The 27,321-nt window shown below is 40.4% G+C and overlaps 1 protein-coding gene across 4 annotated transcripts; it reads left to right on the forward strand.

Moving 5' to 3' along the window:
- Positions 1–2,992: 2,992 nt before the first annotated feature.
- On the forward strand, positions 2,993–26,648 carry LOC120717853 (E3 ubiquitin-protein ligase RBBP6-like). Of its 4 annotated transcripts, XM_040006129.1 has the most exons (20): positions 2,993–6,429; positions 6,658–6,791; positions 7,981–8,068; positions 10,246–10,294; positions 13,190–13,234; positions 13,351–13,439; positions 13,585–13,681; positions 14,214–14,356; positions 15,579–15,748; positions 16,076–16,179; positions 16,347–16,514; positions 17,989–18,140; positions 18,514–18,616; positions 18,715–18,787; positions 18,926–18,968; positions 19,065–19,394; positions 19,502–19,633; positions 20,419–22,491; positions 23,389–23,479; positions 24,049–26,486. In XM_040006129.1, exons 1-20 carry the CDS (start codon positions 6,404–6,406, stop codon positions 25,276–25,278), a joined length of 5,340 nt encoding a protein of 1,779 aa, XP_039862063.1. In that variant the 5' UTR covers positions 2,993–6,403; the 3' UTR covers positions 25,279–26,486. The 4 variants fall into 4 exon arrangements, with proteins under 4 accessions (XP_039862063.1, XP_039862062.1, XP_039862061.1 ...); XM_040006128.1 differs by having other exon boundaries at positions 2,993–6,791; positions 14,217–14,356; positions 24,049–26,648; XM_040006127.1 differs by having other exon boundaries at positions 2,994–6,791; positions 24,049–26,482.
- The last annotated feature ends 673 nt before the right edge of the window (positions 26,649–27,321 follow it).

Below are 27,321 nucleotides of genomic sequence, written 5' to 3' on the forward strand. Positions count from 1 at the left end.
CGTTTTAAAACCCCACCCTCCCACTGAGCACAATGCTACTATCGTAATTGCTTTCTTCAGCTCCAGTAGCCCAATAACAGAAAATGCCCCCGTTATGCTAATAGCCCATAAAGACACTGAGCATTTGCCAGCAGGAGCCCCACATCAGATTATTTCATAGCGCAGTGGCAGTCAGTAGTGTCTTTCCTCCTAAAAATAAAACAGAAATTTGTGACAAATATATATTTTTGTCTGAACACTGAAGGTTTCTGTACCAAGTTTTTGTTTTGTAATGTTCCAGGCAAGTGCCGAACATCACACACAAGTACGAGTGTTTGTGAGTGAATGTTTGTGTCCCACTTGGGCACCCCTATAACAGCTGTTTGTGACTGAATGAGGCTCTGAGGGAGAATAGCTGCCAGCTTTGATGTCCTAATTATTTATCTCTCTGTCTGTCTGGTTGCCTGTTTGTCTGTCTCGATACATGCATCCAGTGACTGAGTGAGTGTTAATTCACTCATGGACGAGTATTTAACTAACCTAACCCACACTGTTAAACTTGTTATTTGAGCTCATATTTTCTATCCTGTGTTTTATACGGCACACCGGGAGCAACACCGGGCCACTTGAGTACAGTGAACTCATTGTCATGTTCAAGAAACCAATTTGAGATGATTTGAGTTTTGTGACATGGTGTGTTATCCTATTGACAACCAAAATCATAAATTGGGTACACTGGTTATAAAGGGATGGACATGCTCAGTTGGTACTAAGGGCCCAAACTGTGAAGAAGAAACAAAGACACAACCATGTCACATTCAAAGTCACTTAAATCACCTTTCTTCCACATTCTGATGGTTGCTTTGAACGTCAGCAGGTCGCCCTGGCTGACATGCCTGGATACACTGAGTTCCTGCCATGTAATTGGCTGATTAGATATTTGTGCTAACAAGCAGTTGGACAGGTGTAGGTATAGTAATGTGTTCCATGTTCCAAATGTTACTCTGGAACTCAAAAATATCAATTATATGCCCATAATAAGAGTCTGCAAGCAGCTTTGTAGAGGATTTACCTATGACATTATCTTTGTATTTAAAGATTAGCTTTGCAAACACTTGATTTGAAATCAAAAATATTGATTAAATTGACATTTTGACAGTGATTAAGTCAAAAGATTATCTTGAAAGGTTGTTTTACAGTATTTCCCAAATGAAATTACAAATTTCAGCCTGGTGGCTCGAGGAAATATGTCAGGGGATCATCACAAAGATGCATGCCTGCAACAAAGGTTGTTGTAACTCCTCCAGTAAATGCTGAGATGGTTCAGTTTGGTGTAAAGCATCAGAGTCCTGACACTAGCATCCCAAGAGCTATGTGGCTATAATGGCTACCAATCCACTGAAATGCTTTTCTCAGTCATGTAATGTCAGTCCAGTGTTCGTAGACTGGCATCCAGCTTTAACTCGCGCTCAGCTGCAGACTGAGTGGGTAAATGTTGAGTTCGAGAGAGAGACGATTCAGCTTTCAGAGAAGGTCAAGCTGTGAGTGAGGAGCACTCAGAGTCATTGTCACTGACAAAGAGTGCAGCCTCATATGTTCACGTGTGTGTGTGTGTGTGTGTGTGTGTGTGTGTGTGTGTGTGTGTGTGTGTGTGTGTGTGTGTGTGTGTGTGTGTGTGTGTGTGTGTGTGTGTGCTGCTTGAGTGTAGTAACACTATGGCCATCTGAAGCGTGAAAAAAGGCTCAGAGCTGTGAGTTCTGCTCAAGCAGAAAGACAAGAGGGCGAGAGGAGGAGGGGAGGAAAGCATCAACGGTTGAAGATATCGGTGGAGGGACAATTAGGAGAATCAATGATACCAAGGAACGAAAGAGGATGGCAAAAAAAGAAGAAGCTGGTGCTTTTTTTGCACTTTGGTCCAAAGAGTATGCTTTCTCTCCATCTGCAATAAGGCACAAAGCATGGGCCTCTTTGATAGTGAGGATATAGAAAACAGATGAGTAACAAGGGATTCACTCCATGGAAACAATCAGAAATTCACCAATGCAAATAATTGCTGCTTTTTTCCTGATTTAGTAAAGAGAATTAGAAATCTTTAGGTTCTGGACTGTTCACCAGCTAAAGCTGAACAATTTAGAGACTCCTCATCGGGCTTATCCCCCGAAATAAAAAATTACAGATAGCTTAGAAAGACTCATACCTTCCTATGTAAACAAGTAATTTGCAGTTTTTCATCACATCCATTATTTTTAACAATGCAGTGTTTTTGTCATGAAACCCGAGCTTAGTTTAGACTTGTGCGTTGCATTTATTAGCCCAGGTGAGTGGCCAACTCCATGCAACAGTCGTTGTTGGGTTGAGGTTAAGGCATTTCCAGTTTCAAGACAACTTATACTATCAAAAAAGGATTCTTCATCCTCAGACCCTTTTATTTTATTAAACTCATCAAACCCTCTACACTGATAAACATGGAGCATTAGTTTGAATACAATCCAACTGCAATATATAAGATAAAAGGTTTATTTATTCAAATAATTAACCAATGAGGAAAATATGCTTGGTATAAACTGAATGTGTACTATAAATATACGAATTTCATTTGACCACATTTTATTAAATGTAACATTTTACATTGTACCTTTTGCAGCAAAATGACATGGACAGTTTACATGTAATTACATTTATTTGGACTGTAGACAAAAGAGGCAAGTTGGGCATCACAAAAGCCAGTGTTATTAATTTTAATACATTTGAACCAAAGAAAATCTAGCCTTCGCTTGGCTTTGATTAGTATCATCAAGGCATTTGATACCCCTACCTGAGGTATCTCCTGTATTTATTGTTTAAGGGGTTTCAGCCAGATATCTCTTTTGGAAATCTACCACAGTTTTCCATAAAGGAAAGGCTGGAAGCAACAACAAACAGCTTTCCTGGCTCAACCAGTGGGATCTTCTAAGGCAGGGATGTCAAACTCATTTTACATCAGGGGCCACACAGAGCTCACATTGATCTTACGTTGGATGGACCAGTGAAACTTCATTACTTTAGTGTAGTATGGGGGGAAATCATTATTGATAGGAAAAGCTGTAAAACTTATGAAAGGTTAAAATCTATATGCGCTCATTCACATTTTCCAAAGCTGTCTGGTGGGTCTTTGCAGGGCCGATTCTGACCTTATGTTTGACACCACTGCTCTAAGGCTTTAACTTAAACAACCAGGCCAGAAAGGAATAATCTGAAATAATACAATGAGATGACGGTACTTTTCAAATTCGCAGAAGTGGTGTTTAAACTGTCAACAAGGGCTGGTGGCACACTCAGTCTCATTAGTGCTCACTTATCCACCAATCAGCTTTTCATCTCAGCCTATAAACAGACCGGCCATATGGTTACTATAGACCAGACGCATAATTATACATGTGACAAGAACCTATATAATGTATGTCAGACAGAAAAATTAGAACCTGCTGGCGTTCCAGCAACAATAAAAGTACTGATTGTGATACTTTGATGATTCACTGTATCTAACTATAATTTTGTGTCGTGGCGCAGATGATTGCATCTAATGCTTCCTTTTCTTCTAGTTGAAATAGATTTCCATACACAGACACTATAAACAAATTCATATTTAAATAAAACATATGCCTACAATTTAAATATGCATAATCACACACGCACATAAAGCAGAGGATATAATTGTTTCCAAGCAGCTCTTTGATGGCTGAGTCACTGAACATATCCTGTATTATATCACGATAAGAAGAACATCAGTTTAAAGGCAGCAGCTGTTTCCCTTTCATCCTCTCCCCCTCTTTTTTCTTTCTGCATCTCTCCATCCTCCCACTGCTTTCACAATGGTATGCTAAGCCAGGGAAGATAGGGCAAATCCCTCCTCTGAGCAGAGCAGGCTGGAGAGAAAGGAACAGAGCGAGAGGCTGAAGGAAGAAAGAGGACCGAGTGCAGAAGCACTCCTCTCTCATCTCTCCTTTCTCTGCCTTCATTTATCTGAGTCCAACCAATCAGCTTGCAGTCCAGCACTGTGTGTCGGTGCACGGCTGTCCCCTGCCACCAACCTGTGGCGATGATGTCACAGGCCCTGCTTCCTAAGCCATACTTGTTTCCTCAGTTCTTGGTTCCTCACCTCCTTCCTATTTACATCATTGCTGTTAGTGCTGCAGAACTAGTTTCGATTTTTTTTTAAAGATTAGCTGAACCCTAAACATGAAACTGCAGTCACCAGCCAGTGAGCCTATACATCCACACATTTTCTTAACAGCTTTTCCAATTCGGGAAAAGCTGTCACAGGCCCAGAGGCAGGAAACACCCTGCTCACCGGTATATCACAGAGCTAATACAGGGAATCCTGGCGAACCCAGGACCATGCAAACACAGGGAAAGGAGGGGAAGGACAGGGCAATGGACTTTTTCACCAGAATGGAATTTCTAAGACAATCCTGGGCATTTAGAGGATGTCTGAGGAATGAAGGTGTACTGGTACTCCTATTCAAAAAGAAGGGTGACGTGCAGAGTTGTACAGAGGGCTAAAGCTAATGAGCTTCATGGGAAAGAGTTTTTGAAACTAGATTTAGATGATGGGTCACGATCAGTGAACAGAAATGTGGCTTCAGGCTGAAAAAGAGCGCTACAGATGTGATGCTTCCTGTAACAGTGTTGATGGAGAAGAAGGAGCTGCACTATGGGAGACAGAGGGACATCGTAGGGTGAGCGGTTTGGAGTTAAAGAGTGCAAAGAGGATAGTGGATGCACTGAAGAAGGGATATTGAATATGGAGCTGTCAGGCCAAAAACACCTTAAAATTTACATCTACTAACCATCTACTAAGAACAGCCGGAAACCCAAAAGTCACTAATTACAGAAATTAGACTAACTGAAATAGGAGACTTATACAAATAAAACGGGGCAAAAAAAGAAGCATGTTTTACTTTGACTGTTGCTCCAAATGAGTCAAAATCTGAACCTTTTAGACTGACTTCATACTGCACCATACTAAAATTCAGCCAACAGGAAAGCATCATAAATGGTGCTTTGTGTCCCTCTAGTGGATTATTTATACTGTACACTAACCCAATGGTGCCTGATGTGTAGTCTTACTTGATATAAATAATGTGATTTTATTCCATCCTCTGTGTTACTTCCTTGTTGTTGTTTTTGCTGTTTGTTTATTTCTTTGTTTTTCTTTAATGGAGATATTGGTTACGTTGAAAGGGGACCTAGTTTACAGAAAAGAAGAAGAAGACGGAAGAAAGGAAAAAGAACTAAAAAGAAGGAAGGAAAAAAAGAATTGGACAAGTGATCGTGCAATTTTCAAAGGAATTTGAGTCTGCCTTTGACACTCCCTTAGGCCAAAAACAGGTGAACTACTGTAAGGAAGCAAATGCTGCCTTCAAGTGACAAGGCAAAAACAGCCCTTCAACGCTAAGAAACAACAAGAACACGGACTCACCCTTTAAAGCTTGTTCCTGCCACAATTTTATCTCAAATTTCAGAAAAAATAACTAGAAATTAAGAAAATAACTCGAGATTTTAAGTTATCAAATCAAATATTTTGGATGGCAAAACTAGTTGAGAAAGACACGACAGACCCAAATGAATGACAAGTGCTCATAGGAGCGTTTTTTTGTTTGTTTGTTTGTTTTTTTTAAAAAAAAGACAAATCTTAAATTCTAATCTCAAGACACTGTCTCACTTAGCCTACTATTATTTTATTAAATTACAACGTTATGGTATAACCAATCTTCATCAGCTACAAAACATAGTTATGATTAGACATGATGTAGCAGGCTTAAATTCTCGCTGTCCTCACTAAGAATTGTGCCAGGATATCTCACGGCAAAGATTTTACAGATAATATTATAATTAAAGAAATGTTTAATTATTTAACAACAAAACATGACATTGGTGAAATTACATATGCACTGGTTAGAATAACTACATTCGGCAAAGAGTGATTTGATGGTTTGTTTTTTTTCTTTTCTTTTTTTAAAAAAAATGCCTTTCTTAACGATTTAACGGACGAAACGAAGAGTTTGCTGCACTATTTCTCCCCTCGTTGCTATCTGCGCAATACTCACTTTGGTATTGCGCAATTAGAAGCGTTTTATTTGGATGCGTTGAAAGCGTTAGGAAAATGTGCGATTTGTTAGCTCTATAATCACCACGCACGGCTGAGTGAGCTGGCGTAAAGTTAGAGGCTCGGAAGTTGCGGGGTGTCACGTGAACGCGGCATCAGCTGGAGCGTGCCCTGTGCTGACGAGCCGTTGCTGGTGGAAACAGCTGGTGGTTTCTGTCAGCGAACTCCTCGAGATCGAGAGCAACGTTATTGCGAATAAAAGTTCAAAATAGACTCGAAACCGACTGAAGGCGCTTTTATTTGAATTTCTGCGGCTGTCGGAGCAGACGTCGGGTCATGTCATCCCGTAAAAGCCACTTTTTGTGAGGCACTTGTTAATTGACGCTTCAGCCTGTTAGCACTGAACCGCTATCGCTCGGTGCACCGGCTGCTAACGTCAGCTAGCTAACTTTGTAGTCCCATAGCAACTGGCACAGTGCAGGTTTCCTGGCATCGCAGAAAAGCTGTCAGCTGTCGGTTTTTAGTCAACTTTGGACTGAGGGAGGTTTTTTTCTCATCATGCCTCACATTCATTATAAATTCTCCTCCAGACTCAGCTACGACACGGTGGTTTTTGATGGCGTGCACATCACGCTGAATGAGCTGAAGAGGCAGATCATGGGCAGGGAGAAGCTCCGAGCCGGGGACTGCGACCTGCAGATCACAAACGCGCAGACCAAAGAAGGTAATAAAACATGTGTGCACTGATAACGAGCTTGTTTAAACTGAAGTCAACGTCTTCAACTTTGTCGGAAAGCGCGTGGTCCTGCTATCACAGCTGTTTGGAGACAGAGGTAAGCGTTGCGTCACCTCTTTCAGGTTAAACAGTGCAGGGAGTGGGGGGTCCAGAAAAGTCAAGCTAGGACAAAAGGGCCTAATGAATGGGCCACATTCCTGCCGCTTTTACGCCTCGTGCTTTTAATCGTGAGGCCTGACGGTGGTGGTGGGTGAGCCCTGTCAGTGCATGTGCAAGTCTCAGGGGAAGCCTGAGTTAAAAATAGCAAAGGTGGAACAGGAGCACCTCTTTATTCATTACCATATGCTTAAGAGCTCCCAGATGCACATGCACATGAATGAGCTATTAGAGTATTTGCTGTCATATACTGTGGCATGAACAAAAGTAAACATGGCCAAAAAATAGATTAAATATGTAATGAACTTTGTAAGAGGATGGGGGTGGATCAAATAAGTGTAATGGAGCAGGTTTGTTGTGAATATTGCACATGAGGGTGATACAAGTTCATTGGGATGTTTGGCTATTGTGGGGCGGCTGTGGCTCAGGTAACAGAGCATGTCATCAAGCAATCAGAAGCTTTTCATGAAGTTATGAGGGCTCAATGCTGGAAAAGAACAGAAAATTAAAATGTGTTTAATAAATTATTTTTAATTTATATCATCGTCTTGGGTGGACTTTGTCTTTGTCACAACACCTCAAGCCAGTTTGTATGGGATACTGACCCAGGACCGTATTCTCCAGTTCACCTGCTCCTGGTGGGTGGAGGCGTTTGGAATTATGGGTAGTTTGTTTAGTTTTGTTTGTCTTTGTTTTTTTTAAGGGGTATCTTTTGTGGTAGTGTGGTGGTAGTATGATAAATGAAAATCTTTGGATTATGGTGTTTTGGTCAGACAAAATGTCACCTGGGGAAGCTGACTGCTGAGACAGACATTTTTCACAAATGGATAAGTCTATCTTTGTTGCAATCCCAGCACTTTACATTAGACTTTACATTTTTACCTATTGGGCTTGTCAGTCAAGTTGAGACCTAATCTTATGCTCTTTATCTTCTTTCTTTTTGTAAGATTCCAGTTAAGATTCTTTCTGGTGAGCTAATCATTACCCTTAAAGCCTCGCTATCTTCATCTCTCCCTCTCAGAGTACACTGACAGTGACAGTCTGATCCCCAAAGGTTCATCTGTCATCGTCAGACGGATCCCCAGCTCGAGCAGCAAGACCCACAACAAGTGAGTCTATATTTTTGGAGTTGCCATCTGATTTCCTGCACTGTTATTAGTCCCTGCCATAGCAAAGGCTCCACCCTGCCTCAGCAAGCTACAACCTGGAATCCAAAGCTTTACCTACAGTTTTGAGGTTTCACTGCAAGAGGACTTATCAAGAGCCAGGGGTAGCAGTGGATACTAGCTAAAAATTCAGTTAAGCTAATAAGAGTCTACCTTGACCCCAAAAAACATAATTTTAATAAGAAAAATTATCTTAATTTGCTCTATTTTGTCATTGACTGTAAAGCTTTTGCTGTGGTTCATGAAAAGCACTGGTTTGCTGGTAGAGGCCATTTCAGTTTTGAGGATTTTGCATGACATGACCATGAGAAAATACTCTGAGGAAACTACATGGTGACAAACTCAGTGGTTACCCAAATCACTGGTCAGGCTTACGCAGTAGAACCAGCAGTGTTGTGGGTTTTATGCTTGGAAAGCAGGACCTCACTGGAACAGACTGGCGGTCATGTGACTAGCCGTGTCAGCACCCTACAGACTGGTGAGAGGAATTAGGGCTAATTGGTGGCGTAACACTGCCAACAAGATTAAAAGCAGAAAATGAGCTCTCCACCTGCATGAGGGGACTTGTTTATCCTCAAAGCAATAACACACGAACAAAAAAACAACAATAAGTCACAATCATTCTTAATTATGTTTCTAAAAAGCTTCTAAAAACAGACTGCAGTGACCATTCATACCTTGTTTTTATTAAACATTGTCCAAACAAATATCAAGTGTATCTAATTTAGAAAATATTCTGTAATGAAAGGCGTGCTATGCTTTGGCCAATAGTGTTCTCAACAGTATTTCTCAACATAAGATATACAAAAAAATTAGGATTTTGTCACCTTCTGTAATTAATGTAATTAAAAGATTTTTGTAATCTAGCAAAATCTCTAGACAAGGGAGTGGAACTGACTGCATGTGCTCAAGAAAACTATTGTTGAGCATGTGGTTCATTGCTGCGTGTACAAATGCAGGTTAATAGTTCCCAGAGACTTAAAAAATGTTGTTAATTCAATATGAGGATATTTTCAAATGAAATAATTGTCAATGTTGACATCTTTCAATTAAATTTCAATTTGATTTTATTTATATAGCGCCATATCACAACAGTTGCCTCAAGACGCTTATTCATTTCATATAACACTTTCCCAAATCTTGTCATTTCTGTATATTTTACTTCCCAGGAGCCAGACTTTTATTTATTTATTTAATTTAAAGTGGTGTTCAGCAATAATTCAAGGCTTTCTGAAAGTCTTTCACTGCTTTTCTTTGGACATTGGCTGCTTTTTTACTCATTTTCAGTCCCGTCCTCATCCTTGATCATTCTTAGAGGCGTGGTTTTGCTTTGGTAAGCCCCTTAATGCTGACCTATGAATTATTCAAGCTCTGACGTGATTCACTGTTTTCTGTTCAGATCTAAACAACACAAGAACTGAACTTCAGCCTGTCTGTACCTTTGTATTAGCTCTTCTGATGCACTCTTCTGAGTGTGTTAACGCTCCCAATGTGTCTCTCAGAGACAGAAAATATTCAGCCTTTTCAGTTTTGCTAGTTGTTCACAGGTGCCCATGTGAACAACTGGCTTTGCTGGCATTTCAGAAATTGCCCTTTTCGTTGAGTGGACATCAAGAACTGCCTTCCTGGGGTATTTCCAATGTAATCACAGGGGACAAACTCTGCATTCCTGTTCTGTTTGTTTTTAGGCCAATGTGGAGCTTCAGCAGTGTGAGTAGGCAAATCAAGTAGGCAGCTTTCAGGATTGTTGTTCTTGATATGTAAAATTATGTCTGTGTGCTACTGTCCCTGCTGTGCACGTCGGCAGGTAATGCTCTGTATGGAAAAACACAGAAATCTTATTTTAAGGTCACTGCGGGAAGATATCTTCTTGATTTGTTTAATGCACACTGCTGTAACCTGATTTGCCTGCTTTGTCTGCACTTTTCTGAACAAAAGAAAGCACTCCGTTGTAGATTTCATTATCCATCACTTTCACTGAAGCAGCTTTTAAAAGTGCTCTTTAATTCACATCAAAGACTGTTTGGATATGGACAACTGACTTCTGTCAGGGAAAAAAAAAATCTGTGCCTCACACCGTCGTAGAGGAGGTTTAAAAATGTTTTTTTGTTGTTTTTCAGTGAGCGATCAGAGGTCCAGCTTCACCACGCCTTTGGAGCCAGCAGAGCAGTATGTAGCCAAACCACATCCCACAGCACTTTGCCTTCAGCTCCACAAAACACGCACTTTTTTTTTTTTTAAGGCTGTGTCTTTTAAAAATGGCATGCTGCATTTTATAACAAAGAATAATAATACATAGAATACATGTGACATGCATCGTTTTCTTTAATTAAGCAGACTAAATGGATCAAAGCTGATGGGAATCATGTATTTTACAATCGCAGTATAACAATTTAAGTGCTTGAAGATAACTGACTAAAAAAAGTTTTTAAAAAAAAAACATTTAAAAAGAAAAAAGTTTACAATTAAACAGGTCGTATGTGCTCACTTTTATTAAATAAATATTCTCAGCTGTTATGTTATCAAGCTGCTGTGTCACCAGTCAGCATCCATTGTTGAAGATTGTTCAGTATCTGTCTGTGGGAGGTGGAGCTGCGCGGGTGGGTCAAACATTATCATGCAGGCCAGCTATTCACAGCTGATAAACCCAACTGTTTAATGATGCTGGCACTGCCCAGTTGTGCCTCATCCAGAAGCCACTTTTGCACTTTTTATGGTCTAAATTCTATCAACTCTGGGCAAATACTGCATAACTTTAATTTATCAGGCTGCTGTAAAGTTTCAAATTCTTACTGAGTATTTATAATGTGATTCATTTAGAACCACCATAATTGAAATCACTCCCTTGGTGTAATGGACAGCGTTATTAGAAGACACCCTTCAAGTGAAGAAATATGCAGATTTAGAGTTGTATAGCCATGTCATGTTACACGCCTTTTAAGTAATAAATGCCATCGACTGCTAAAGCAACAGAGCTAAAAAGGCTTAGTCTGTGATCTATAACAAGAACAAAAGAAGCTCATTCCTCAGGGACCAAGCTGTGCATTGTAAGTATTTCATTCTAAAACACTATAGTGCGGTCTTGTGTGTAATTCAGTTAAAGATGGTAAAGTCAAGCTTTCACTTGCTGCAGTCTTAACTGGTGTGCACTGACCTGATTTCTCTCTTTGGTTTCTCAGTAGGAGAAGTGTCTGCCACTCTTCTTAGTCTTTTGAGTCTGTTGGACTGACTTGGACAGACTTTTTAATTTTGTGTTGTTGTTGTTTTTTTCTACCAATAAAGTTATTTATATCAAGCTGTGTTATGTACTGAGTATGTGTTTCTTCACTGTGAAGAGTGACGCTAATACACACTTCTACACAGAGAAAAGACAATGGAATCACTGGCCGTTTAACAAGCTTATAGGGCCACTCCACCCATTTTATACTGGATTCCTCGTGCTGGGCGGCTTGCACAATACTGGTATTGGGAATCAAAGCTGTAGAGACAGAGAGCTGCAGACCAAAAAGACATCACCTGAAATTCACATTAACAATATCATGTAGTTCAGTCAGGAGGTGTTTCTTTTTAACTTGCATGCTGCATTTTAAATGTGTCATTAACTTTAAGGTTTAAGTGGCGGCTTTAGTTATAAATTACATTGTAAGTGGTGTAAGTGTGAATTTGGACTTTTTAGATGTTTACGAAAATGTGTTACATTAACAAAGAATTGTAGCCACAACACTTCTTAATGTGTGCGTGTTAGTCCCCATAGGGAAATAGTTCCTCTGCATTTAACCCATTCACCCAGTGAAGCAGTGGGCAGCCACCAATGCAGCGCCCAGGGAGCAGTGTGTAGGGACGGTACCTTGCTCAGGGGTACCTCAGGGTAGCCGTTTAGTGGAGTCGAACCCCCGACCTTCCGATCATGGGGCCACCACTCCACCTACTGAGCTATCCCCCCCCTTCACATCAGCAGCTCCTGTATAACATAACTTGGGTATAAATTATTACAGCTGACGTGCTTAAATGATATCAGAGCGAAACAGATGTTTCAGAGTACCATCTTTTGACCTTCATAATGTTGAACATTGAGTCATATGTGTACTGTATGTGCCTTTTTTGGGGGGGGGGGAATGTTGCATATCTTTTTGAAGTAATGAGTATACTCCCATGCTGGTGTATTTAATTTCTCTGTATAGTAGGAGCTTCAGCTAAAGGCTCACTTCAGGGATGTTTTATCTTCATCTTAGCATGCCAAATAGGTATATTAAACTTTCTGGCCTATCAGCCAAATATTTGTACAAATCAAACTACTGATCTACATGAGGCTAAAGATTCATTAAAGCAGTTACAGCTCTGAAAGCTGCAAAAAAAAAACTTTCACAACAGTCCAACAGAGACATTCTGGTCTTAGCAAAAAGTCTCAGTTTCAAGCTGGTAAAGCTCACAGGATTAATCCTCTTGGGGCCATGCGTGTTTCTGCATGCGTGTTTCTGCATGCGTGTTTCTGCAGTGTTTCCATTTAAAGGCTACTAAACCAGAACCTGTTAAACAGGTTTTTCCTGTCCAACAATTCACGGCCTCTATCACACACACAGTTTGGATTTCTTTCTTTGCTCCTCTGTTCCAGCACAGTAGAGGAGGATAACATAAATAGATGCTTAGACAGAAAAACGCTGGCTGGACAAGTGTACATTCCCAGGATGCTTTGTAAAGTTTTCTTTACATTTTAAATTCAAGAGTTTGGAGAAATGCAGTGTGAGCTGTGTGGACAGTGATCAGTCACACTGAAAATCACAGATGGATGCTGATGCAAATTTTATGTTCATTTAAATGACACTTGTTACTTTCAGTTAGTTTTACGAAATCACAACTAAAACTTTGAATTGTGGTTTAGCCCAGTTTGGGGTAAAGGTTTGTAGCGCAAATGTCTTGTTTTGTGTATGCTTGTATGTCAAACCTCAAACTTTATTTTCAGACATTTTTGGATAAACAATTTTAATGTTTTTCCACGAGCTGGGTAACCGGGGGCGGCCGTCATGATTACTTTTATGAAACTTTTTTTGTGTTTAATTCTAACAGATGGATGATCACAGTTCGACAAGAGCCCTGTCCTTTTTCTCCAAGGTAATGCTATTTTCTATTTCTGTTATGCACGTTTATCTTGGTTTACATGCTTCAGTCCAAGCTGAACACTGATCCTCACCCGACGTCTTTGTGTATGCGGCGCGTCATGCATTTAGATGCAGATGGCTAACCTGGTTGATGTGGATGCATCAGAGGAGGATAAGATCAAAGTTATGATAAATCAGTCCATCTATGACCCCATGAAGTGAGTCATGTATCCTCACACTGTCGAGTTTCCATCTCTTAAACTCCTCATGTTCTCATATCTCTCTTTACGTCTTCCTTCTTTATTGGTTGATGTCCTTTTTTACATTACACATTCTCACTCGGCTCTTCCTATTATTCTCCAGTTTAAACACAAAACCCAGCAATGTCCTTTCTGCGAATTACACCTGTTATCGCTGTGGAAATCCAGGACACCACATCAGGAACTGTCCTTCCAGCGGGGTAAGGCCATAATGTATCTGTTAAGTGACTTAGCTACTTGTACAAATCGTGAATTGAAAAATAAACCTGGGTGAGTAAAGAATGTAGAAATGTATAATTTCTTTTTGAGTGCTGATAGTGTTTGCGTATTCACGTGTACTTCAGATATCTGTAATGCTTTTCCTGGATTTCTGTTATATTTATTATTTAGCCAACATATTAAAAACGGCCAAGGTTCCAGATAATGAGATAAGCACATGTGCAGTTTCTTTTTCTATTGGCTCCATATTACGTCAGCGAGTTATCCTAATATGGTCATCTCACTGAGATACCTCTGGCTGTGAGCACAAAAGCTTCACCCATCTGCTTTTCAAACCTTCAGTTTGCAAGGATGAGGCAATCAGAGTATCTTGTTTCAGCTAGAGGATTCATGGCTGAGGATTTATTTAACATATCAATCATGCAAAGCTAGTCTACCAGACAAGAAATTATTATTTTTAAATATAAAGCTGGAATGTGTGCCTTTAAATGTAGATGTTTCTGTCTTTGACAGCAGGATAAAAACTCTGAGGCACCTGTGAGGATAAAGAAGAGCACGGGCATCCCACGTTCCTTCATGGTCGAAGTGGATGATCCCAACATTAAAGGCGCCAAGCTGACCAACTGTGGGCGCTATGCAATCCCTGCCATAGATGCGTGAGTGTTAATTAAAGTGTTACTGTGTGTGTTTATTAATGTTTCTTTTGTTTGACAGTTAGGAAATACATTTATTTACACTTTTTCTTAGAGTTTGCCTTCAGAAATGCATTTATTATCCGTGGCATAGATTGAACCAGGTACTGGAAACATTCCTCAGAGATTTGTCCACGTTGACATGACAGCATCACATTAGGTTTCAGATCAGTCGACTGCACTTCCATGATGTGAATCTGCTGTTTGACCACATGCCAGAGGTGTTTTACTGGATTGTGTGAGCTCATTGTCATGGCTAAGAAAACTGTTTAAGTTCATTTGAGCTTTGTGACAAGGTGGATTATCCTACTGGAAGAAGCCATCAAAAAATGGGTTCACTGTGGTCATGACAGACATGGTCAGCAATAATATGGAACAAAGCAACTATACTTAAACAAAGCTCACTTAATACTAAGGGGCCCAAAGTGTGCCAAGAAAATATCCCCCACAGCATTACACCACCACCCTGAACTGTTTATACAAGGCAGCTTTCAAGCTGTTAAGTTTAAGGTCTGACCCTGTCATTCAAATATTGCTGCAGGAATCAAGACTCATCAGAACAGGGAACATTTTTCCAGCCTTCCATTTTATAATTTGGGTTAGCTTGTGTGAACTTTGGTCTCAGTTTCATGTTCTCAGCTGACATGAGTGGCAGGTAGGTTGGATATGTTGTGCATTCAGAGATGCTCTTCTGCATACCACTGTTGTAACGAGTCGTTATTTGAAAGAGAGCTGTATTTTATATAGATAGATAGATAGATATCCTCCTTTTCAGTCCATGCTTTATACTTTTGGCTTATTAGTAGCCATTTTTTAAGTCAAATGTCAAATTAACAGCCTTCTCTTAAAGGTACCCAGTTGAAGTAAATCTAGTTAAAAGCATCCTGTTAATAAATAAAAGTCAAGAGGCTTTATTGTCATTTCAACCATGTGCAGCGGTACAGTACACATTGAAGCGAGACAACATTCCTCCAAGACAATGGTGCTACATATAAAAGACAATCAACACAGGACTACATAAAGTGCAAGTGTGAAAAAAAATTGCAAAAAAAACCCCAAAACAAAGACAGTGCAACACCAGACAGAACAGAACGATACAAACATAAGACAGCGCAACAGAAAAGTGCAATAATGACAGTGGGTTGGACACAAAAGTAAATGTGCATGTACTTTTTTCTGTCCATAGAGAGGCATATGCTATTGGCAAGAAGGAGAAACCTCCCTTCCTTGCACAGGAGCCCGAGTCTGAAGACCAGGATGATCCCATACCAGGCGAGCTCCTCTGTCTGCTCTGTAATGAACTGCTGGCTGATGCCGTGGTCATACCCTGCTGTGGAAACAGCTACTGTGATGAATGTGAGTGTCTGCTACACACACATAAGATAAATTAATAGTTTAAACATCTAATCACCTGAACCTAATATATCTATATATCCAGTTCTTACTAGCTCAAAAATTTAATTACACAAAGTACAAAATTGTAGAAATGTTTAAGTGTATCACAGATATCAGCAAAAATGTGCAAATATTGCCTACCAAAAGCAGCAGAAACACAAGTGCATGTACAGTCTGTACTCTCGACAGTGAAAGCACGGCACTGCTTCAAACTGTAGGACTGTGTCACATTATTGTACAAATATACAGTGCTCTGGTTGCTCTTTAATCTCCTTTTCTCTCACTCAGGTATTCGCACTGCCTTGTTGGAATCAGAGTACCATATCTGTCCCACCTGCGAACAATTAGAAGTCTCTCCTGACACCTTGATAGCCAATAAATTTCTCAGACAGGTGAATTGACAGAGTGATAATAATTATATATTATAGATTAAATGTTTGTAATAATGCTTTCTTTTTCAAGGTACAGTTAATGTTGTGTTGTTGATCTGTAACGTCACACCAGAAGATTCAGTATTCAGCATTCACTTTGCTCTCCATCCATTTTTCTCCCACCACAGGCTGTCAACAGTTTTAAGAAAGAACAAGGACAAGACAAAAGCTTGAAAAGAAAACCAGCCACATCCCAGTCTCAAAATCTAACTCCAGCCCCCTCTGTCCCTACCCCGCCCCCTCTGCCCATGCAGAGCCAGCCACAGAAACCTCAGCAGTCATCCCAAAGCCAGCAGGTGAGCCTTTTAATAATATGTTTCATCTGGCAGGCAGGAAAAATAAAGAACCTGCAAATAATATAATTACTGTTTTCTTTTCAGGGTAAGACCTTTGGTAGGTCTCTGCAACATTCTGTATTTGCCCAAAGAAGAAACATGCATGTACACATGTCTCATATCCTGATATAAGTCATCTGTTATCCTGATAATGATATAAATCACAGTATAGTGCATTTTCTGTAAATTCAGTGAATATTTTATATAATAACCAAATCAAAAGTACTTTTTAACATATCAGCCTTATGTTAACCTGTAGCAACACACACTAAATGACCCCACGCAGTCATATAAGAGCTTCTATATATTTTCTATATATTTACAAATATAAGTTGTAATGGCCACTGTTTTCTTCTTCTGAGATTTATTTTGAGCACCTGATGGCTCTAGCCCCTCGTTTAGGAATGAGAACCCGGATGTTTTTTGGCTGGTCCTTCCTGTGGTGCCGGGGTGACTATTGCAAAGCGTCATCTAAAGGAACAATAGACATTTTAATATCATCACTTGATATATTTTGCCATGTTGCACAGTCCTAATGTACTATATTCCTCTATTGTAAATTATTGGTTTCGTTTATTGGCTTTGATGAAATGTTTCCCAAATTGAGGTGCAGTGATCCAACTTTCTCAGGCCTGATGTTGATACAGACACCTCAGCTTTGGGTATCTACTGAAAAGAAGTTCCAGTACTATTATTAAATTAATAACCTTTCTCACTGTAAAGAAGAGGCAACATTAGACTTGATTTAACATCATCCCTTAACTTTATTTTTTTTTAAAGGGACAAATGAAAAGAATATGAAATGCTAAATTCATATTTATGACTAAAATCATTTTTAAAACTCTTGCAGTTTCCTTTAATTTGCAGTCATGATAGTTTCTTCTTACCCGGTTTCTAGTTTTGTGTGTGCACTGTATCGTATAAGGAGTGTAGCACACAAGAAGAAATTGTTGAGAAAACAATGGTAATAAAGTTCACAACAGCATATTAAGTTTTATTGCACTTATGTTAACAAGCAATAAAAAGCTGTCCAAAAGGTATTTAACCTGAGGGACAAAATACAAAGAGCGACAGAGCTGATGAGGACTCGATTCAATTAAGATCTATTTGTGGTAAACTTAGAAAGTTACTAAAAACTAAGAAAACTTTGTTTTCTACTGCTGTTGCAAGAGTAAAATACCTCTGTTTTTTCACCATTTGCTGTTAATTTGCTCTATAAGTTAGCTCGTCTTATGTGTGGCACAGCAATCGTAAAAAAAAACATCTAATTTAATTAAATTCTGTAGATCAGCCCAGTAAATTAGCCATCATTACGAATAATCATTTAAGCTTTGGGATTCTGTTTTACAAAGATCTTCCTTAGCATTCATGCTCCCTTGTTTGTTCCACTGGATTTTGATCTTTGCAATGTTTTCTTGGTATACCCCCTGTTCAGGACTCTCTTCTGGATCATCTAAAGACTGCAAATACACCACCACAGTCTCAAGTCTCTGAGGTTCAACCTGCAACTACAGACCCAGCCTCTGAAAATGACACAGCAGGCACATCCCTCCAGCCTCTAGAAAAACAGCTAGAAATATCTGAGAAGTATGTATAATATTACACTGACTTTTACATGGGTATTTCTACATCCACATTGTGGACGATCTTCATAATATTTGAGGATGTTGAAGATGTCCCACTCCAGCCAGACAGCAGTGAAAACACACTTAAAGCTGTTTGGGAGCTCCTAGTGTTGCCTGACAATGAAGTAACGCTCGTTGTCTAACGATAAACTGTGAATTTAACTACTGTATTTCCAACTTAAAATCAAAGGGTTTTAAAATAGCTGGCGCTGCCATTTATAAAAAAGGAGTAATTTCACTGTAGCTACAGCTTTGCAGTGCTGCTAAAGAGGTAAGAATGAGGAGAATTTAAATGATTGCGATCATGTTGTGCTGACTGTGATGTATTTACTCAGTGAGATTGAAGGAAAGATGTGCAGTGACTCAGCAGGTGCTGCCCTGTCTGGAAAGGTTTCAAACAAAGATCCGACTGATCCACCGTCACAGCCCATAACACCGGTGAGGTCATTCATACAGGAACAGTCATTCTCACTCAATAATAACGTTTTTTTGTTTGTGTTTTTTAATGAAATCTTGTGGCATTTGTGTCTGTTTAGGATGATGACACTCCAGCAGCAGAGCAGCCTCTGACAGGTAGCGTCAGTCAAGAGAATCAACACTCCTGCTCAGGTGAGTGACTAATAAACAGTATCAGTGTGTGATAATCTATTCCCTACTGTTAACCTTGTGTTTAGACACATGCCAGTAATATCACTAAAATCAGGAAATAATGAGGGGAAAAAAAACACTTTTTCTTTGAATCAACAGGTCCAACCCCAGTATACCCTGAATCCTCAGTCAGCTTGGAGAGGTCGGTAGTGTGTGTTTCTGAGTTAGGGGTTTGTATTTTCCTTTTTCCACTCTTTAAACACTGACATCTTTTACCTTTCATGTACCTTCCTTATAGCTCTTCTTCATCTTTGGTTTGTCTCGCTGGAGGAAAGACTGAATCTAATACCCAGCAGCTTTCTACCATCCCCTCCACATCATCCTCCTCTTCATATTCAAATACTCCACCACCTCTTTTTCCCTCCCCACTTTTTCACACGTACTTATCAGCTCAACAGTCGCACAGCACTTACCCTCCTGGATACCCACCTGCCACACCCATCTGGACCCTTCCAGCCCCCCAGGGTACCCCTATCCCATCCCTTTGCTCCTCTACTACCACCTCCTCCCCCATCCCTCGCCTCATTCCCCAGGAGTGGTACAAGTATCAGAGAAAGAAAAAAGAGAGGTCTGTACCTGCTTACAGCATTATGTTTATACTATTCCATAGATGTACATGATGAACTGAACATAATATATATGTTATATCTTTACATGTCACTTTTTGTCACTCAGGTCACCTCAAAGAGCATCTGGCTACAGACGCTCCTCTTCACATTCAAAGTCTTCTACAACCAAGGCCTCTTGCTCCTACTCTCACTCTTCAAGTCGCTCTGAGTCTCGCTCTCGCTCCAGAAGCAGATCAAGGTATTTTGTGGCCCTTTTACAGAAATGTTATTTACAGTATTTTGCATTTTGCTGTTTTGCACCATCCTGAATTGAAAATCTTCAGGACTGACAGAAACTGACTTGTATACTAAAAACATGCAGGACAAATACAGAGGAAAAAAAAAACCAACAGCATTGTTATGTTTAAAAACCTGAAAATTCACATTACATTTGTGGAGTAAATAAATAATATAAAAACATTTAGTACAAATGTAGAGTAGTACAAATGTCATTAAAAATAGTATGTACAGTATAAACCTAAGAGAACAGTAGGAATGATTTCCTGAAGCCTTCTTTATGGAAGTGGGGTTGAATTAGTTTGAGGGAAGAAGAGCTCCCCTGCTTCAGTAGTGTAGACTGGAGTGGGTGAGATGGGTTGTTTGTGGTGGAGAGCAGAAGACAATAGCAGTACCACTCATGATGATGATGGAGATCTTCTATCAGTACCACAGGCTGGTACAAGATCTCCAACATCAGAGCTTTCTCACAAAGTAGAGTCTGCTCATTCCCTTCCTGTTCACAGCATCACTCTTGGTCCTCCAGAGTACCTGTAGCTGTCCATTGTTTCCACCTTCTAATACTCACACACACACTCCAACACATACCTCAGGGTTAACTTGCCCAAGGGTACAGACTGAAGGGGCCTTCTTGTTAGTGAGCGACCCACTCCTCCACAACCACCTAATAACACCCACCAACCAATAACCATGTATTTTCCATACAGTGAAAACTGTCTTGTGTTTTCTTTTTTTCTTCTTCTTTAGACACCGCTCTCCCTACTCTCATCAGAGAGACCTGCACACACGCTCTCGCCAGCCTAGCTCTTATACCTACGGTTATAAACGCTCGCGCTCACCTACACCGTCCTCGTCGTCTTCACCTCGAAGGGCTCGTCATTCCAGGTCCAAGTCTCTATTAGGCAGAAAGGACCGCCATCACAGTCGCCATCTTAGCAAGAAGTCATCTTCAAGCAGCAACCACTCCAGGAAGCGGGGAGAACGCTCAGGGAAGGAAGCGGCACGCTCTGAGGACAGTATTTCCAGAAACACGTGCACAAGTCGAGCAAACAGCCTGGAGCTGGACAGGGAGTGCTACCTGCAGTGGAAGAATGAGTACAAAGAGTGGTATGAGAAATATTTCAGCAGCTATCACCAGCTCCACCAGCTGCCTGTTCCCCTACTCAGTCTTCCTCCTCCTCCTCCTCCCCCTCAGTGGGTGAGCACAGACAGAAGCAGAAATCAATCACAAGCCAGCTTAAACTCTCGCTATCAACCACAAGATAGATGCCCTGTTGAGATGGATGGCTGCTCCCCCTCGTCGGAGTCATCCAGTGACAGTCGCTCTCCCCCATCTCATTCTTCAAGCGAGAGTCGCTCCACGCCATCTCAGTCATGCAGTGACAGCAGTTCCTCTATGTCTTATAAGGCTAATGACAGCCGATCACCTCCATCTCAGTTGTCCAGTGACGGTCGCTCCACGCCATCTGAAGACAGAGCTCAGCCAAGAGCATTTACTGAGAGGTGCAATGAGAAGTCAAGACATAAACAAGTCACGCTTTCAAAGAGTAGCACGGAAATGAAACTGCAAGGACCGAGTACAGACAATAAGCCACTGAAAAAACTGGAGGAGTCGAGCCCACTGAAACATGAACAAAAGAAGAAGAAGAAACAACCTGAAGACAGTGGACAGGAGACTTCGCCCCCTCATGCTGAAAGCTCTAGAGATGACAGCAGAAAGGACAAGAGGAAGCACAGCAGTGAACCAAAGGCCTGCAAGCATAGTACTCCAGTACAGAAAGATTCAGACCAAACTGTCCTGAAACAAGACCAACCTGAAAGAAAATTCATAGGAAGCAATTCAGAAGGAGAGGAATGCTGGAAAAGAGGCAAAGATTTAGACTTTAGTGATGGGAAGAGACAGCACAAAGCAAAACCCAACAAAGAGCTAGACGGGACGAGCAAAGAGCGAGAAGAAAACCCTGGAGGCAGAAAAACTCCTGACTCTAGATCAGAGAAGAATAGGAAAAGAAAGAATGAGGATCTGGTGAAGAATGAAAGGGATGGTAGTCTTTCTGGTGAGATGCAAAGTGGCAAACACCTGAAAACGAAAACAGCAGAGAAGCCTGAAAACAGTCTTAGTGAATTCCTGAAACCACTTGACAAAGAGAAGCAAAAAACAGAGAAGAAGTCAGAGAAGAAAACATGGCCTCTGACAGCGAAAGACATCTGGGAGGAAGGGATGAAGGTGAAACCGCAGATGAAGATAAGCATCAACATCAACCTGGATGGCAAAAGGACAGAGGAGAACAATGGAAAACACGAGGTTACAGGGAAGGCGCAGGAAAACATCAATTACCCTGAAAATAGAGAGGAGGCGCAGAGGGTCAACAGAGGTGAACTAAATGAAAAGGAATCCAGTAGAAACCAGGAGGACAGTTCTGAAGACAAACTGATACAAGGTGAGGGAGAAAAAAGACTGACATGGGGCAAATTTACCTTCAGAGATGATAAGGGAGTGATTGCAGGAGAGGAGGAAGACACCAGAGAAAGAAAAGACGATGAAGACGAGGGGGAATTAGACTTATGGCACTGTGCGCTCACAGGAGTGGAGGAGAGTGAGACAGGAAAGGGGGAAGAAGAGAGTTTGAGAGAGGACGACAAAGATCAAAAGATGGGAGACTCGCAGAAGGAGCAAGAAAACAGAGAAGCGTGGAAGGAGGAGCTAAAGGAAGGTGTCGAGATGATGACGAGGGAGGAAGGTACACTGACGTTCAGCTCATCAAGGAGCAAAAATGAAGGCCACCAAGATGGACCTAACACCAAGCTGGGTGATGGCAGGTCAGAACATTACTGCTTTCATTTTTTTTCTCTTAACTGTCTTCATTTTAATCTTTGTAGCTGCATTTTCCAAGAAATGTTTAGATTAAATAATAATCTTATCTTATCTTATCTGATAATAAAATATGATTGCGTTTCTCAAAGTCTAGATCAAAGTACATTTTCAGACCTTACCAAGTTGTTACAAGTTGTGGTGACATCGTCATATGTCTTTTTTTTTCTGTCTGAACACAACTGCTGAACCTAAACGTGTGTATTCAGTTTAAACTGTTCCTAAACGAGGAACAACAGTATTTGCTTTCACTGGAAAAAGTGGAAGCAGGTAGAAAACCCGAAATTGATCTGAACAGCCATTTAGATTACTATAGTTTTTTTTTTTTTTTTTTTTACATTAGATAATTAACAAGTAAATTAAGTTCAACACTGTTTTACCTCTAATATAAGAACATAATACCCTGGATTGGTCTTTAACAGTCAGGGAAATATTTTCCTATCAGAGCTGCACAGAATTTGCAGTCTTAATCATTTTATCTTTATTTTTCCCACCAGCTCGGCTGCTATTTGTTTATCACATCTTCACAGCAAGCACCTTGTCTAACATTCACATGCATTCTTGGATCTCAGATTTTCCTCACTGTTAAAACATGCTAGTTTAATTTTCCTCATGTCTTCAATTGAGTCACTGGCTTGTTACTCGAGTTAGTCTCTGCAGGGTGGCTGCCCACTGCTCCTAACACATAAAACACAGGACGTAATTTTCTCCGCAGGGATCTACAAAGACTAAAGAACAACATCCTAGGATGCGATTAAAGACTAAAGAGATCTAGTGTTGCAGCTGTATATCTTCTTTTATTAGATTACCTGTGATGTTTAATCTTGTGTATGTGTGTTGGGCAGCCGTGAAGAAGAGTCTCGTCAGAGGAGGACAGTGGTGAAAACGTTGGAGAAATACACCCAAGAAAGATGGACGGAGCTGGTACACGTTCAGGTGTTTATGTCAGCCGAGGTTATATAAGCATCCACCACCTAAGTTCATCCATCCATCCAATGTAGAACCCTACTAACTGCATGCCTTTGGACTGCGGGGGGAAGCCGGAGAACCGGAATACAAACTCATCATAGTGAGGCCCCGGCCAGATGGTGGATTCACATATAGGATCTTGGTATCAGGCAACCACTGTGCCACCATTCTGTCACTCAATTCAGTTTTATTTATATAGTGCTGAATGACAACAAGAGTTGCCTCAAGGCACTTCATACTGTAAGGTAAAGACCCTACAATAGTAGAAAGAAAGCCCTAATTAGATCACCCCCTGTGAACAAGCACTCGGTGGCAGTGGAAAAAAAAGAAACTCAAAAAGGAAAAACTCCCTTTTAACAGTCACCTGTTACAACCAGTTGTGGGTTAAGGGAAGGAGACAGGACAACTGATTACATGAGGAAGAGTGCCAGAGATTAATATTAACTAATGATGCTTAAGCTACTATGACTTACTCCCTTAAAAAAAAAAAAGTCATGACATCTGAGTCACATTGTATTTTTACTTTTATTTCCCAGGCACCCCGATCAACATGGGAGAGAGATGATGAGGAGGGTGAAGGAAAAGCCAGAGTTCACACTGACCGTGTTTCTTTGACTCTGCCTCAACCGTCAGTGACCAACAAAGCCGAGGGTGACGAGGAACAGCAGGGAGAGAGGCGCAGGGAGAAAGAGAGAGACTCTGCTTGCTCCTGGTCACACAGAAGTGTGGCTCCCTCTAGTGGCAAAGACGGAGCTGTAAGCACCACGTCTGCAGATGCAGGCAGGGAGACGAGGAGAGAGATGGACAGGCAGAGGAACAGAGAGAGGGAGAGGCAACAAGAGAGGAAAAGGTCAAAAGAACAAACAAGAGAGGAAGGAAGCAGGAGAGACGGGGACAAAGAGCAAAAACGCACTGCCTCTCTCCCCACCTCCTCTCAGTTTTACTCCTTCTCAACATCACACAATGCAGATAGGACAGATCTGCAATACGGGGGCAGCCAGGGTAGCAACAAGAGTTCATCCTGTCCCAGCAAGAAATTCACCAGTGCCAGAAACAGGGAAAGCAACACGATAAGCAGGGAACCCAACCTGCCTGAAAAAGATGCACAGAAAACACACAGAGACCCATCATTGAATCTCAGATACAAAGATAAAAACTACAGCCACTACCACAGTAACCACCAAGATTCATCAGGGAGTGATCGAAATAAAGACAGAGCTCCAGGGACACACCACTCCCACAGCCGGGGTAAAGGCAGAGACCTGCTCCCCTTTGAATCTCCTGGATACTCTCAAAGAGATTCCCCTCATTTGGGGTTAATGCAGAGCAAAGCTGGAAAAGAAGAGCGGAAACCAAACAAGGCTGAGAAATTCGTCAAAGAAGGCAAAGAGGGGAGAGAAAATCGAGGGATGATGGCTGTGCAGGGAGGAAGTGCCTGGTGGGAGCATGAGGCTGATTATAAAGTGGATGGAGTAGAAAACTGGTTCGGTGGAGGGAGGGATCTGGAGGAAGGGGAGATGCTCAGCAGCCGAAGCAGCAGCGTCGGCTCGTCAGCGAGCCAGGGGAACAGCAAAGACGACAAGAGGACAGAGAAGGAGAGGAAACAAAAAAGGCAGAAAAAAGAGAAAAGGCAAGCGACCCCGGAGCAGCCGCAGGACGGAGAGCTGAAGAAACACAAACACAAGAAGTCCAAGAAAAGAACAGATGGCGCAGAAGAGAGCGGAGGAGAGGAGGCCGACAGGTGGAAACGAAAGGAAAACCACTGATCTCCACTCGGATGTGTCACCTCGACTCTAAAAATGAAGTTCAATTTACTTGAATGATGTTTTATTTTCTCTGACCAACAGGTGCCTGGATTTTGTTTTTTGTTGTTGTTGTTGTTACTTTTGTTTAATTTTTGCTCCAGGATACGTTTTGTATCACGTTAAGATCTTCATAATTCATTTATAGCATTCGCAATCCTCGTATAAAATTGTGAAGAAATGGCACTTTATACAAAATCCAAAAAAAAAATGAATGTGACTGAAATCACACGGTGAACCTTAACGCTCTTGAATTATTTTGACTTGAAGGATTTTTGCACTTGTTTACAACTTGCTCAGGACTGCCAGCAGTTACGATTCACATGAATCTGCTATGGATGGAAATCTTACATTTTGAATAGTCAGTCAATAATTTGCCTTGCCTCGCACAGGGGTGCATTTGGATTACTGAGAAAAAGATTGTGATCATTTAAAGTGCACAGCCTACTGTGAATATTTAGGATTTAACCTCTGTGTTGTATTTTGTTTATTTATTATTTCTTTTATGTTTAATCTAAAAACTGCTGGATAGATGAATGATTTAGTAGAGGCAAGTTTAGTTTTTCCTGTTTTGAGGGAAATAAATAATTTAAAAAAATCTAAAATCTTGTGTTTCTGTCTGGATGTCTGCTGGTACTACTAGTGAGCACAAGTGGTAACTCCAGGCTTAACATACAGTACATCTACTTCACTGCACTTTGGATTTGACTTTCTATTGCATCTTTACCTTAAAGCTTTATTATTTTTGCAGATAAATTCTATTATAATAGATCAAGCTACCAAGCAACATATAATAAGCAGCAGCTATTTATGTACTATTCTGAAAATCCTGCAGGCCAATGTCCCTCAATTTCATAATCCTGCTTAAACAGCTGAATAGCAGGTTGTATACTCGATGTAAAACATATTTAAAGTAGATACAGTAAATATTATGTGGAATGCCACTTTTCAGAGTTATGCGTTGACATCCTGATTTGGCTGAACCATGAATGCACTTCCTGAAACAACCCAAAGGAATTTTACGTCTCTTTCAGGGATTGAGATTTCACTTTCAATTTGAGTTTGTGTTTTATTCAGTCTAATTTTATTCAGAATGAATTTTCATAATTCAGTTTACTCTTGATTATTTGAATTTTTTTTAGTTTTATTAGTTTCAGTGTTTGCTTTAGTTTTTTTTTCCAGAATACTATTACATGAAGAGCATATGTGAGAGACAAGATTTAGGAAAATAAGCACAATCGTTAGAATAAAAACTTAGTTTTAATCGTTTATTTAAAGTCTTGTAACCATCCAAAATCTCAGCACATCCATCAAAGCCTCATCATGCAGGTTGTAATAACTTACCAAACAAATACTAAAACTAACATTTCCTCTGTATTTTTTTTTTTATTTCAGATTGTTTTCCAAGTTAATAAAACAATTTCAGTTAGTTTTAATATTTTTGAAAAGTCTAGTTTCTATTTTTATTTTAGTTATCTAAAAAGTTGGGGTGTTTTTTCGCTTCAGGCTTTAGTTTATATTCACTAAACTACAATAGTCTTGGTGTAAAACACTACACTATCAAGCCAGTGCAAAATAAATAAATGAAGCTATGAAATAAATACAGAGTACAATATTTGCGTCTAAAACCTAGTGGAGCAGAAGGACCATGATCCTGAAAAATAATGCTTAATGTTTTTATAGACCTATACGGTGATGGTGCTGGGCAATACTTTAAGTTTTGGCATTGATCACATACCAATTAAATATAAGGCCAATATTGCTGATGCCAATATTGTTATTGTTTCTTTTAACCCATAAAGGCAGCTTATGAAGGGAAGAACAGTGTGTCATGATTTATGAGATGATGAATAGTCATCACTTCTAAACACATTTTAATGACCATGAAATGATTGTGATTTATACTTTACACAACAATAGAATTAATAATACAACAAAACACACTTTTCAGCTTTTTGTGTATTTTGAAAATAGATTTGTCGGAGACCTGGAGTGTTATTGTGCACT

Source organism: Simochromis diagramma, unplaced genomic scaffold, assembly GCF_900408965.1.
Source record: "Simochromis diagramma unplaced genomic scaffold, fSimDia1.1 OVJJ01000510.1, whole genome shotgun sequence".
In the NCBI taxonomy this organism is placed as follows: Eukaryota; Metazoa; Chordata; class Actinopteri; order Cichliformes; family Cichlidae; genus Simochromis; species Simochromis diagramma.